Here is a 14,222-nt window from a genome sequence, read left to right as displayed (position 1 = left end):
TAAAATATCAAACCTCCAACCACCTACTACTGTACTAATAGACGTAAAGTCATAGAACCCCTCGTATAAAAAAGTGGAATGAACATTTTTTTAAATATACATGTGTACTTTAGATATAAATTCCTTGCTATATAATCTATAAAAAGCTTTTTAAAGTATGCCATATTGCTTATGTCAGGAGAAAAAAGCAAATAAATAAGATAATCTCCAAAGACGAGAAGGAAAGAAAAACAATAATGGAGGACCACATGGTCTTCTCGGTGAGTAAAAAACCACCACCATATTCTTTACTAAACTCCTAGGACTTCTCTGAAAATGAAATGGTGTGGGTTTAACGCCCCTATTAACACTATTAGGTTATTTAAGAGGAGGGGCCTCCTAGTTTAACGTCCGTCTCCGAAAGGACCGAGCCAAGTGGGAAATTCGTGTAAAGTGCCTTTCCAAGGACACGACGACGACGTCGGACCGAGCTGAGGCTCGAACCCCCGAACCCGCAATCTCACGATTACGAGTCCGGTAGCCTAACCACTAGGCTACCGATGCCACTCAGGACTTCTCTGTTGCTTTCCATATTGGGGCTCCTCATTTTCAGAGAAATACGTATGACGCACTAGCTGTCACATTTCGCTCGGCGAAAAAGCAAGAGGCGTTCAGCCGTGCTATTGAAGAGTTGGAATGAGGAGGCACCATGGATGCGCAGCGTTCCAGCCACCCATATTCTATAGGTCTGGGAGGGGGAGGGGGGAGAAACATATGATTCCAGCCCTCAGAGCTTGATTAACTCATTCACAGGTGACTGTGCGTAAGAACATAATTTCAAGTTTAAGAAGGAGTATAATGATAATATAATCATTATAGAACCATGCAAAAAACAACAGTGAGATCTTGCAGGCATAATAATATATGTGTAGTTGACAACCAAAGACTGCTGAAAATTTATGAAACAGATATAGGTCCTACAGCTGTGAGGAGCCGAAGAAAGTGATTCACCGCAACGATATCGTTACGCCAGAAGGTCGTCAATTTTCAGGGACACTTAGCTTAATGAGAGAACAACCAAGATATTGACTATGGGTAATTCGACGGTGATTTGTTCTGAAGAATACTACTAGGTCTATGGAACATAGGGTAATTGCTGACGTCTTATTTCTACTACCCCCCCCCCCTCCCGGTCTTTTTTTCCCCCCTAACATCGCTCATACGGACACATGAGCATACACCTCAATACAAAACAAATAAATACCACAGGACTAATTCCATTATTAGTCTTCAGAGGGGTAGAATGACATGTGAGCCAGATCCTTAGACGTTGCCCAATTTTCCGGGGACCTCCCCCAACGTTTCCACAAAAAAAGGGACAAAAAGGATATGTGTACTTGTCAAAAGATATCAAAACCACAAACACGTATTCTGTCTCATAAATTTTCTGCAGGTCAAACAAACTGGCGTTCATCTACTCGTACGGAAATATACGTTAACATAACCATATTACATGATTCTTTTCAGAGTGTCTGAGACAGGCAGAGAAAGGACATAAACGCACCCCCCCCCCCCCCCAAAAAAAAAAAAAATAAATAAATAAATAAATAAATAAATAATAAAAATAAATTTTTTAAATTAATAAATATTTAATTCCCCATTTCTTCACCAAAAAAAGCACAAATACAAAGATACCACAGAGAAAATAAAACAACACCACAAAACATACAAGACATAAACAAACGAACAAAAAATAAGGCGTTGTTGGGACAGAGAACGGTCACACTCAGCCAGAAACAGATTAGGATAATATATTAAGTAATACTGAAAAGAAGAAGAAGAAGATGAATCTTCTCACAATGATTGTTGTGCTCGAGGGCCTACCTTGATCTTGAAGCCGTAGTTCCTGTGTGTGGTGAGCTCAGACACCTCGTAGCAGGTGGAGAGGTCAATGCGTCCGTCCAGGGCGTTGCCCTCCTCGGCCTTGGCGTCCTGGTAGTAGCGCAGAGAGTTCCCAGCGAGCACGAACCAGTGCTTTTTGGACTCCTGTCGTACGGGGAAGGGGGGGATGAGGAAATAGAGTGTGAGGCGGGTTCAAACAGTATTCATCCAAACAACACAAATTGCTGTTTTTTATGAAGTGTGGACGGAGGAAGGGAGGGAGAGAAGGGGTCTAGAGAGGAGAGAAAGAAAAGGGAAGAGAGAGAAAGAGAGAGAGAGAGAGAGAGAGAGAGAGAGAGAGAGAGAGAGAGAGAGAGAGAGAGAGAGTGGGGGAGGGATATGGGTGGAAACATTGCAATATCAAAATGAGTTCATTTGTATACGGTATACGGGATGGAGCATGTGATGTTGTGACGGGGTGAGATAGAAAGAGTCTCACAGAATAAGAATAAATGGTAACAACGAAAATCCACACGATAAACCTACATATAGATGGCAAAAATATTGTCCCCTGCCACAATGGTAACATATCAAGATGAATGGAAGGAAAGATCATTTCATAGATACAACGACGGCCATTTAGAGCTCAACCCCCCCCCCCCCTTTTTCCACAACCACTACACACACACGCACACGTGCAAAACCGACGACAGAATTAATCGCATTATAAAAGATCAAGTCAACTAATGTCGCCTTACAACTAACCACCCATGTCTGCACAGTTTTAATACGAACGAAGTGGATACTCACTTTCTCGGAAGGCGTCTGCTTGATGAGCCAGCCTTTCTTCATGTACACCAAGTCCTGTATAGGCGGAGATGGGGAGGGGAGAGTGGAAGTGGGGTTGGAGGGGGGGGGGGGTCGGAAAGGAGAAAACAACTGATGACCAGACAAGCAATTAAATTGGTGAAACACAAACCCATGTGTCCGTAAGTCAAGCAAAATAAAGAACGATACATCAATTGAATACTATTTACGCCAAGATCAGAAGATGCATGCTGTTTTCCTTGAAATCTATAAAAACCTAGACACTGGACAGAACTGGTATACTTTTCACAGAGACGCTTTAAGGTCGGGGGTTGGGGGGGGGGGTAAGTTATTTTCATTTTTATTTGACATACAATGAATTCTGGGTCATTATTTGGATTATGAAAAGTAAGAAATGAATCTCCAAGCATGGGGATGACATTTAAAATTGTTAGAAATGAAAACATTCAAATGTTTAAGAATATAACAAAATGACTTTCAAGAAATCACAACAGTAAAGACAAATTCTCTGGCAGCCTCGATTTAATAGGGGTACCCTTTGACACTAAAAATTACTATATTAATAAAACTATCAAAATACATTTTCAAAATTCAGAAACCTTCCTGACAGTAAATGCTATTACATGATCACTTACATTAAATAAAGACATCTAAAAAGTGTTATCCAAATTCATTTGCGCTGGCGTTATAGTTTAACATTAGGTTTAGTATTCCTGACAATGTTAATTGGATAGAAAATGACATTCCGTATTTATCTTAAAAGTTTTAGTACTTCAGACTACTTAGTCATATAGAATGATAATGGAGCAAGAAAACACAACCCTTCTCCAAAGTTTACACAATTAGTCTCCAATGTATTTGTTTCGCATATGGGAAAGCTCCTTTCCAAAGTTGATATGAGTCAGCATAAATACATCATTTAGTGAGGAGCAAGAGAAAAAAAATAAGCAGAGAGAAGAATTTGAGAAACTGATCCCCAAGAATTACGCTGGTAGTTTAAAAAAAAACAACAGAACTGTACGCCAAGAAGGTAAGAGCCTATGTGAGCTACATGTGATCATACCACAAATAACTCGCTTCCGAGTCTCCATTTGGAAATGACTCACAAAAACAAACGAACATGAAACATGGTACTAGCCGTTAACCTCTTCACTGCAACTATGTTCTAATATAACACCTCGGGACTGCCTGTAAAAGTAGTAAAGAGCTAAACCAAACAAACACAAACAGTAAAGAAAACATTAAATGAATAAAAGCGTCGATTCCAACAGGAAATTGCGTTTCAACGTGTAAATCAAAATTCATTGTTTTTTTCTCCGCCGAAATGAGAAGTATAGTTCTTTAAAAATTGCATGGCAAGTGGAACACATGAACAAATGGGGGATCATCAACTAAAAATCAAACGCTTTTCCAACCAGTAAAAGTCCCAACAGTTATATCAACAGAAATCTATAACTGAATAGTACAGGTTAAGAAGACCCCACCCCACCCCCCACCCTAAAAAAAGGCACCAATCACACCATTGTGAACTGAAACCATATCTTTCCCCAAACGAAGTAACAAACTAAAAATCGGAGTATCAGCCAAGACTATCTCCACAGGTAAACCTGTGCGCTAGAATCCCACTACCAATTAACTAGTCCCCTGTCATTACAGCAAAGAAATAGTTGACAAAGAATAAGCAAAGAGTATTACGCAAGCGTTTGTTACACCAGCAGTCTAGTCTCTGAAAAGCGGAGCTCAGGAGTTAAAAGAAATAGAGTGACTACCAACCGCCGACTACAGTACGCTGCAGGCATAAAAAAGCACTTTTCACAGAACGACAGCTTTCGACCAACTGAAGGACTACAGACTACAGCATTACAACATGGGGCATATTTCACAAACATAATGGCGATGCTGCTACTGCTGCTGCTGACGACGATGATGATGATGATAACTGCAACGAAGACAATGATGTTACTGCTGATGACGACGACGACGATGACGATGATGATGATGATGATGATGATGATGATGATGATGATGATGATGATCATGCACGACCATAACAACGATGATGAAAATGATCATCACATATACGACGACGACAACGATAATCAGGACGACGACAGCAATGACGAAGAAAAATCTCCATTAGTAAATGAACCTCGCTCGATGGATTACAAAGTGCAGAGGATTAATAGATGTTTAGCCAATGTCAACACGGCAGAAAAAGTAAATTTATTTTTTTTTAAACAAAAAGCATATTCAGTAAAAAGATGTAGTATACAGATCACACCATTCCATCAGTCTTTGGGGTAGTAAATATTGCCACCGCACTGGTCAAATAGATAGCTCAAATACACAGCACAGTAAGAGTTAAGTAAGTATGCAAAATGATGTGCAAGCACGCCATTCAGAAATCAGTATACGAGTAAGGCATTTTAATTTCAGGTAACTTAAAGTTTTTGCCAGCGTCGGTCTAAAAAACCAAGAAGGAATAAAATATGAGCAAGCACCGTAAAACAAAGAGAGAAAAAAAGTATATGCAGCAACAAAAACCAAATCTCAAACATATCATATTCAAACACGCATACAAAACCAACAATACTTTGAAGAGAAAACAACGCAACAGGAAGAGAGAGAAAAAATATCAAGAAGTTAATAGCCACTACACATCTACAAATGCCCCAAACCAGGTGTGCGTCCGTCGTCAGCGCCTTCATAGACGGACGCGCGAGATACTTGCCTCGTATTTGCTGCCGGCCGGGCCCGCCCCTGCAGCCTGAGCGCGGCCCAGCGCCCTACTAGTGGCATTGAATTCCGAATTCCGCGCCATCTACAGTTGCGTAGGTAGGTGGGTGGGTGGGAGGGTCGACGAAGAGACGGGGCGGATGAGGGGGTCCAAGTGAAGTTTCAAAAGGTACAGGCAAAGTTAGAACATTGCCCACAGGATGGTAACACAAATCGGCATGTCTCGGTGGAGTTAAGTCAATGGCCACAATTTGAATTAGCCTAACTGTTGTACTGCTTGTCACTGACATACCAGTCAGCATCTCCATACGAGATAAGTTCAATACAAAATCTAAATCATCCATAGGAGAAGGACAAGAACGACAAATTATACAAAAACTTAAATTGTTCTGATCAATATTAGCTAAAAGTTGTTAGGATGAAAAAGAGACAACTATAACTTCATGATAGGTTCGTTCCTTTCTCCAGGAGAACTATTTGTCTTATGGTGTATAAAAGGAACGAAGACAGCTTTGCTGAGGCGTTCGGACACTAACACGCCCGCAAGACGTGCTTATCTCAGTCAAACCATGCAGAACGTTAAACAATCATTTTCTTTTTGTAGGTTTCTTTTGTACAAGTTCGATGGCCTTCAAGTCACACAGAAGACATTTTCGAAGCGCGGTGCTAGGACAAAAGAATCCATTTTGAAAAAGGAGGAATCGATTTGAGTTTTTAAAATTTTTTTTAAAGGTACATCAGAGTAAATACTACTCATCTATATGAGCAGATGCCAATTCCCCCTGGAAGGTGTAGGGTGGTACTTCATACTGATCTACAATGGGTCTGTATGATATATACCTCATACCCACTCGGAGATGGAAAGGGGGGAAGAGGAGGGAGGTTGACACCCCCCACCACCCCCCCCCCCAAAAAAAAATTAATATTTTTTTAAAAATTGCTAAACATGACGTATGACTTATGACCGAAGAGAGGAACACCCAAACCGCCCGCACCCCGACATGCGAGCACAACACACTAACAAACACCAAAATGCTATGCAAACCACAGCTACGCTAAAATTGAGTCAGTCATGCCATGCAGACGACCAAAATCGATACACAAAACCTATACTTCATATAATGAACTCTCGTACAACTTTTGTGCAGCAGGTTCGAACACAAAAATCTTGGGTCACAAGAATGCCAATAAAGCTTTATGGATGATTGACTATTCCCTTAGATTGAAACAAAATTTTAAAAACTCCTGCCACATTAGAGTTAGAGAACCAGTAATCCATTATATATCCTCTTAAAACTCTCGAAAAGCAGGCCTTAGTTGTAGGATCCGACAAGACGCACTAGTAAAAGGCAAACGCCTTGCCGGTTTCGTTTTGAGTAAATTTCAAAGTAAACTAAAAATGAAAAAACTTTCCGGGTGTTCTGTTCCTTTAAATAAATAAATACATATTCCTTCGAAAAATAAACAAACCAACCACTCTATCTGTGTCTGTGAGTAAGAACATGAGCGTGAACAGAGGGTGGGCGAATAAACAAAACTTAAATACAATATTTCGCAACTTAAAAAACAAAAAAACAATAGCTGCGGGGGGAAAAAAAGATGGGGAAAAATCCAATTCCAGGCCATACATGCAATTTCTAATGCTGCATAAAAACAACCCGCAAAAAGTCCCAGGAGAGAGACAAAGAAGAAAATGGGGTGGGAGAAGACAGGGGCTGGGGACGGGGAGTGGGGTCAGAACATGCAGCAAAACTAACCGGTGCTCGTGACAAAAAAGCAAAGAAAAAAAATACTAACTGACAGATAAAAACATATGAAAACTGGGCCAGTAACCACATTTTTGGGTTGAAATCCGACCGAACGTTGCCCTTTTGTGAACATAAAAAGCTTTCAAACGGACAAGTCGCTTATATATCACCTTGTTGTGATAACTATCCTAGCAAAGACAGACACCGGAAAATCTCCCTTTATCAAAATCTAAACGAATAGCATTTCCTAGATCACACATGATTAATTAATACCCTGATATTTCAAAATAAAAAAGGCCGTAAAATCAATTATCGTAAATAGTAAGCAGAGTTCCAACGAAAATTACGAATTCAGTCTCAAACCTTTACACCTCCACGCTGCCCCCGCCCTCAATTACCCAACAGATATCTACCCTTTTGTATTTCAGATGTCGGTATAAATCCATATGCAGTCTATCTTTGCAAGGATAGTGTAACGCCAATATCCAGCAAAGTCTTCCAAGGACTTTTGGGTACACTGTGGGAACGCAAAACCCACAGGGTCCTTCTCACCGAGACCGTCGTGCAATTTATCCTTATCGGACTCGGCCATAATGAACGTCAAGCGATGAATAAAGAACACAATAGTCCAGTAAAATAAACACATTCAACCACTCTGAACAGACGGGCATGTATCTGTCTGTGCTACAGAGTTCAGGAATCTTTGCGTTTTTCCTCTTTATTTCTATTGTCCGTCCAAAGCACTCAGATGTATAGCGTTCAAAACGACTGTAGCCTTGTACTTACGAACGATGAAAGCCATAGACTAGTCTCCTTTAAGCTTCAACTAAAGTACTGCAGCAGCAACAACCCACCAACCTTAGGCCTTATACCATGCACACAACAAAGTCGGCGCACAAAACAATAGTCTCACCTTGAGCTCATCCGTCTCGTTGCTGTCCGTCTCGTCGGCGCTCATGCTGTGATGTGGCAGATCCTCACCCCCGTCCCGGGCCAGGCTAAGCTGTGTGGGGAAGTCTTTCAGACTGGACGACCGTTCCCGCTGCAGCCTCCCTGCCGGGGCTTGAGAACTGGCGGGGCGCTCGTCAAAGGAGCCTCTTCGAGGAGGAACACCCCCGCCGCCTAGAGAAGACGTCGTGGAAGATATGGAGGAGTGAGACCCAGAGGTCGCTTGCTGCGATTTCAGTCCTTTAGCAGGCGTGAGGAACGCTGGGGGAACAGGCTGTCCGGTCCGCGTCCACGTGCTTCTGGGCATCGTAAAGTAGGGCGCGTTCGGGAGATGGGCATCTGCCGGGTGGCTGTTCTTGTTGCTGGACAGGGAAAATGTGGAGGTGGCGTCGCGGCTGAGCACGTCTAGGCGGTCCCCTGAGTGACTGAGGAAGCGTGAGCACCGAAGGCGGTCGCGCATGTCCTGCTGCTCTTGCTCCGAGGAGAGGTCGTGCAGGCTGCTGCTTTTGCGCATGCCGTCCTGGTAGTTGGCGTCGTACTTGTGCTTGAGGCTGCGCACGCCCCGGAACGTGGTGAAAGCCGGGGCGTCCACGCGAGATTTCACCTCTGACCTTGAGTCGCCACCTACGTCACATCCGGGCTGCGTCGGGACAGACAAGAAAGGAGAACTTTGAACTTCGAGTAAAATAAATCATCATTTAGGCCTTGGGCCAAGATAAAACAGACACATCAGAGGGAAAAGTTGTTGGAACCCTCCACCCGTCTGCATGAAGGGTTTTATTTCGTTTAAAATGAACAGGGAACAAATTGACACTGACGGCCACATGCCGTTGGGGAATAGCAAAGCAAAACAAAACAAAACAACCCCCCCCCCCAAAAAAAGGGGGGGGGGGGACAGGTAACAAAAAATAGTACGACCTTCCACCCATCTACAATACAGAAAGAAATGGAACATACTAAAAAGAAATATAATGAATTAAAGCACGAGTCGTTTTCTTTAACTGAGCAAAAGGGAAATATTTCATAAAACAGCAATGTGATATTATGTAACAGCAAGGTATTTTACAGACGTGAATAATCAAGTATAAACTCTCATTAGATATCGTTGGCAGCAAGACCACCAGAACTCAGGAACAGACTGTACAACATTGTTGACCCCCTCAACTTTTAACACCAGCGTCGAATATGCCCCCAAAACACATCGCGAGCAACTGTGTTTGCACTATAACCCGCTCAGTATCTGAGCTGTGCGCACAAAAACTCGACTGCACCTTTTTCTTTACCTGAACAATATGTCAAAGTTGACTTCACCATCATCTGTACCTGAATGATAAATACCGAAATACTGACTGCACCATCATCTATACCTGAACAATACATACCGAAATGTTGACCGCACAATCATCTTAACATGAACTATTTGTACGAAAATGTTGGCTACTGACAAAACCACACCAGTTTCTGAGCACATCAGAGAGGCCACCGCCATCTGCTGTCAACGACTATTTCATATGACCTGTTACGTGAGATAGACAGGCTACCCGCGGTGTATTGCCCAGCTGGCTGCCCGTTATCCTGTTAGGACCACAGACTCCGACAAAAAGACAAAAAGGCGCAATAATATATTTTTTACAATGGCTACAGTTGGATAACCAGTTAAGGAAAACTCAAAATGTTAGCACAGCGAGCGCTTTAAAATTGAAAACGGTTCTTACCAAAGCTACTTACTACCACATATCTTAAAAAGTAAAAGCTCTCTAAAGTAGTACATTTTGCACACCCCATACCACCTCTGAGAGGGAAACAACAACTTAGATATAATAACTGGATTTATTTTTCAAAATATCAATATCAGACAGCAACTGTCCGATTTAAGTATTGTATATGCTTTGCAACCCCTTTGACACAATTTAATTCACGCTTGATCGGCGGTCGTCGATTCAGTAAAGAACTGACAAAAAACATTAAAGTTGAAGACTGGACATATTATACACAGACGGAAGCCAAAATCAAATAAGACAAAACCTCAATAATAGCATGAAAGATAAAGCACTGGTGAACCTTTATTTCTCTTCCTCTACCACCGAACCCTTTACACTTGCTTCGCTGTTTTTTCCAAAGACGAAGTTGCTACCAAATGTAGAACGCATGAAATACAATGGAATCTACAAGAGATCTACACATACTCTGTTGTTCCTTCTGTTCCCTCTGTAATATTATTTTTCTGTATCCGACGCTACTGGCGCTAGATCATGACACCAACGTTCGAAACCAATAATTTGCTTTAGTGTAAGTATGTAAAGTGAAGCACATCGACATGACAATGATCATTTGATGCTCAAAAAAATACAAAATAGACAGGAAAACCAGATAGTAAAAATACGACTTAACAGTGGCCCCATCAAGCGTCTCAACAACAAGCAATCGTTTAGATGGGCTCACTGATTGAATAATTTAAAAGAGGACAACTGACACCCCTCCCCAACCCTTCCCGTCTGTGCCAACAACATTAGGCAGGCTAACCTAACCAGACCATTCACTCTGCGTCCTTCACCACACCTCTGTGGTCCACACGAGGACACAGGCACATCCCTAGTAGCCTTGGTATTTTGTTTACACACACACACACACACACACACACACACACACACACACACACACACACACCGTTAACGGCAGCACGGAGGAGCCACATCATACTTCTGGTCATCAAGCACACTACCTGACGAAACACTACCATTATTGGGTGGACACGCAAAAACAAAAAACGACCCCCCCAAAAAAAAAACAACAACAACCCAACAACAAACAAACAACAACAGATTTAACAATAACAAGCACGCACATATGCATAAGCTGACATTTAATTCCCAACGCTGATGTTGTTGAGCTCAGGGGAGTTGACTAGATACCGGCCACATAATATAGCTAGGAATAGGTTGGATAACGAAATATAGTTTCACTGTATTGTACAACACCGACAACCCACATGGGAGTCAGCAACGCAGCTGTCCAATTAAAGGTCTTACCCATATCGGGGTACCACAAAAGCAATCAACTTGACAACTCGTCCATCATTCAGCGCATTCATGTAACCGCTCGCGCACGTGCACGCGCATATATACACATGCAGACACACACCCACAAACACAACACACACAGAGTACAAACAAACAGACACATGTGTGTATATATATATATATATATATATATATATATATATATATATATATATATATATATATATATATATATATATATATATATATATATATGTAAATGACCAACCTGCAAGTTTTCCTTATTGCTGAGAATAAGCAGAGGCTGCTTCCTGCGTGGTTTCACCGCCTTGAGAGCCTTGGGGAACTCAGCCAGAATGTCATGCCACCTGGAAGTACAACAGTAGAGCTATCACTATCACACACAAGAGAACTTTGTTCTGGGGCTGGGGAGTTTCCCCCCTCTTCTTTTGTACACGCTTAATGCCCCACTAGACACAGATAGATCATTGCGGCGGCGGTGGATCTCTTGGCTCTAAGGTAAGAATGCAGTCTGTCTCACGAAAGGATGGGGACTTGAGACATCGCGGGGTTGAAGGGGGCGGGATGATCAGTGGTAAGTTCGCAGATGGCTGATCAGGACGATAGCGTTCGCGCCAGACTTCACCTCCGACCTCGGTTCGCAGCGAGCGTCACATCCGGCCACTGTCCAGGGCAGACAAACAGGAGGCAGGAAGAGGGAAAAGGAAAACAGGGAGGAAAGAAGACACAGGCCATACAGCAAAGCAAATATACCGAAGAAACACTGAGCACAAACCTCCGTGGGTGCTACAGGGTGACGTAAAAAAGTAAAGAATCAGAATCTTCTTCTTCGATAATATAGCAAATTTTTAAGCGACCGTTCTATAACTCAGCACATCATTTGTAGACATCCTGTTTGAATAAAGAAAAGTACATGCATGGACACAATACTAGTAATTTAGTGCAGGGAGAAAGTCAGACAGACAGACAGAAACAACAGAAAAGTAAAGAAGAAGGACCCACCAGTAAACGTCCTCCAACCACCCACTTGTAGACTGCTTGAATGTCGAGGTTTAGTAGAAGTACACTATTCAAATAACGAATGCCGACAGGCTCTCATTTACTGTTTTCTCCGTTCAGAATAAGACGACCAGTGACTTGGGTTTTAAAAAATAAAAAACCCCGCACAATACTTAAACAATTCCACACAGTTCTTGAAATAAAAAGGCTTTTCTTCGGCTAAACAATAGAATCAACCGACGAAACAGCCGCTCACACATTACTCAACACTCAAATACACTTGGCAGTTTTCTGTTGTTGTTGTTGACGGTGGTGGTGATGTTTTACCTTCTTTTCACAGGGGGCTATCAAAGAAACAATCTTTACATTTCAAGACCAGAAAGTCTCTGAGACAAACCAAGCCACAGACTGTTTACGCCTTAGACACAAATGTTGTCAGTAACTTCCACAGACAGACCAAGGTTTGCATATCGGGCATTTTGGAATACATTGTATGCAGGCTGGTTTATTGTAAATGTTGCAGGCCGGAATCGATCAAATTTAGATCATTTAAATAATGTGCCATTTGTCCAAAACCCATATATTCAGTCTAAATAAAACTATACGACATAGACGTAAATTTTAATTTCAAATTCACTATGACTGAGGTGTAATTTATGTATTCAAAAACACATTTCGCTGGGGGGGGGGGGGGCGCATCCTGTATTCCAGACATTTTTTCTTTACGATCCAATCAACGCATATGGATCATTGAACTGTCATCGCAGTACTAGGCAACTCAGAATCCGTAAATGTCTTTTCGCAAGAAAAAGGGAAAACAAGTATTTTTTGTAATATCGTGGACGTAATGCATTCAGACAGCAATAAAAAATTTACACCGCCATTGGCACAGTTCAGATCATTTCTGAAGCAGGTTGCTTCAACTTCAACGTTGCTTGTCATTTAAAACAATTCCGCAACACCTGTAGTTTATTACACTTCTGAGAATAATGACGTTAAAAAAATTGAAGCTGGCGTAGAGTTCCCAGAATGGCAAGGATAGCACAAGCCAGTTTTCCGCTGTTGCAACACTCTTACCAAAACGAAACACGATCCGCCCGCCGCCCAGATCAAGTGAGTTGGCTTTTTTACCCCTGGATCACGTCGATTGCAACTTGGGGGTGAAGTAGCTCTCAAGTCCAAAAAAAAAAAAAAAAGGGAGCGCAAATTAGGAGAATATTCTTTCTCCAAAAAGATAACGACGACAAAGTGGAACCCTCTAGCACTTGAATCCCTATTCTTTTCAAAAACAGATCATTAGATAACTTCGAAAGTTTCCTTGCTCTCTGATAGATGATTAATTTGGAGCGATTGTTTAGAGAAACTTTTAAAATGCAAATGTTTTACGCCTCCATTGACACAACTTGAGTCATTTAGGGGGCGGACTACTTCGACAGTTTCTGTCAGGTCTGAGAGGAATACAACTTACAGCAGAGATACTCGGTTTAAAAAAATCCCCACTTGAGAATCAAAATCACGTTGTCTTCTAGCAACGGCAAAGAACCTAACCGCTACATCAGAGACGCAGGTTTGGTAGATAATATCATGCCAAAACGGAAATGCAATTATAATCAAGGCCATTTCATTAAGATAAGTCGCGAACATTGTCAGAACCGATTTTCTGGTCCGCCCTCATCCCACACACCCAACTACTTAAATACGTGGACTGGACCCTATTATAAAAGTCTCAGCAGCAGAAAGACAGGTGTTCCAAGAGCGAGTGTCACAACCGCAAGACAAAGAGAAATACGATATTCACAAGGACATCAAAACCGCACAAGCTGTTATTTCATGTTTCTGAGCACGCAATTTGCAGGATATCGGTATTGTAATTTCATCGGGGCAAGCACCAAACAATAAATAATTTTTTTTAAACACTAAAAAAAAACAACAACAAAAAACATGTGAGAGTTGTTTGGAGAGAATGTTATTAATTTATGCACGATCGCATCCTAATCAATTATGTACTATAATTTCGAGAAAGTAGGAAGGATTGCATTTGGGATGCAGTATGACGCCCCCC

The 14,222-nt window shown here is 41.8% G+C and overlaps 1 protein-coding gene across 5 annotated transcripts in view; it reads right to left on the bottom strand.

Annotated features, from left to right (window-relative positions):
- LOC101851475 (golgin subfamily A member 4) overlaps window positions 1–14,222 on the bottom strand; it is a 127,368-nt gene that overhangs the window by 42,628 nt on the left and 70,518 nt on the right. For 4 of the 5 annotated variants that reach the window (XM_005092280.3, XM_013079203.2, XM_005092281.3 and 1 more), the window contains exons 5-9: window positions 11,409–11,508; window positions 8,086–8,760; window positions 5,420–5,509; window positions 2,671–2,724; window positions 1,864–2,025 (exon numbers count right to left, since the gene is read on the bottom strand). In XM_005092280.3, coding sequence (XP_005092337.1) covers window positions 1,864–2,025; window positions 2,671–2,724; window positions 5,420–5,509; window positions 8,086–8,760; window positions 11,409–11,508 — 1,081 coding nt within the window. The remainder of the gene's footprint in view (window positions 1–1,863; window positions 2,026–2,670; window positions 2,725–5,419; window positions 5,510–8,085; window positions 8,761–11,408; window positions 11,509–14,222) is intronic. The other variant, XM_005092282.3, reaches the window with a different exon arrangement.

The sequence above is a fragment of the Aplysia californica genome, unplaced genomic scaffold (assembly GCF_000002075.1).
Source record: "Aplysia californica isolate F4 #8 unplaced genomic scaffold, AplCal3.0 scaffold00043, whole genome shotgun sequence".
Classification (NCBI taxonomy): domain Eukaryota; kingdom Metazoa; phylum Mollusca; class Gastropoda; order Aplysiida; family Aplysiidae; genus Aplysia; species Aplysia californica.
Note: the sequence above shows the minus strand (reverse complement) of the source record. Positions and strands in the feature narration are given on the sequence as shown.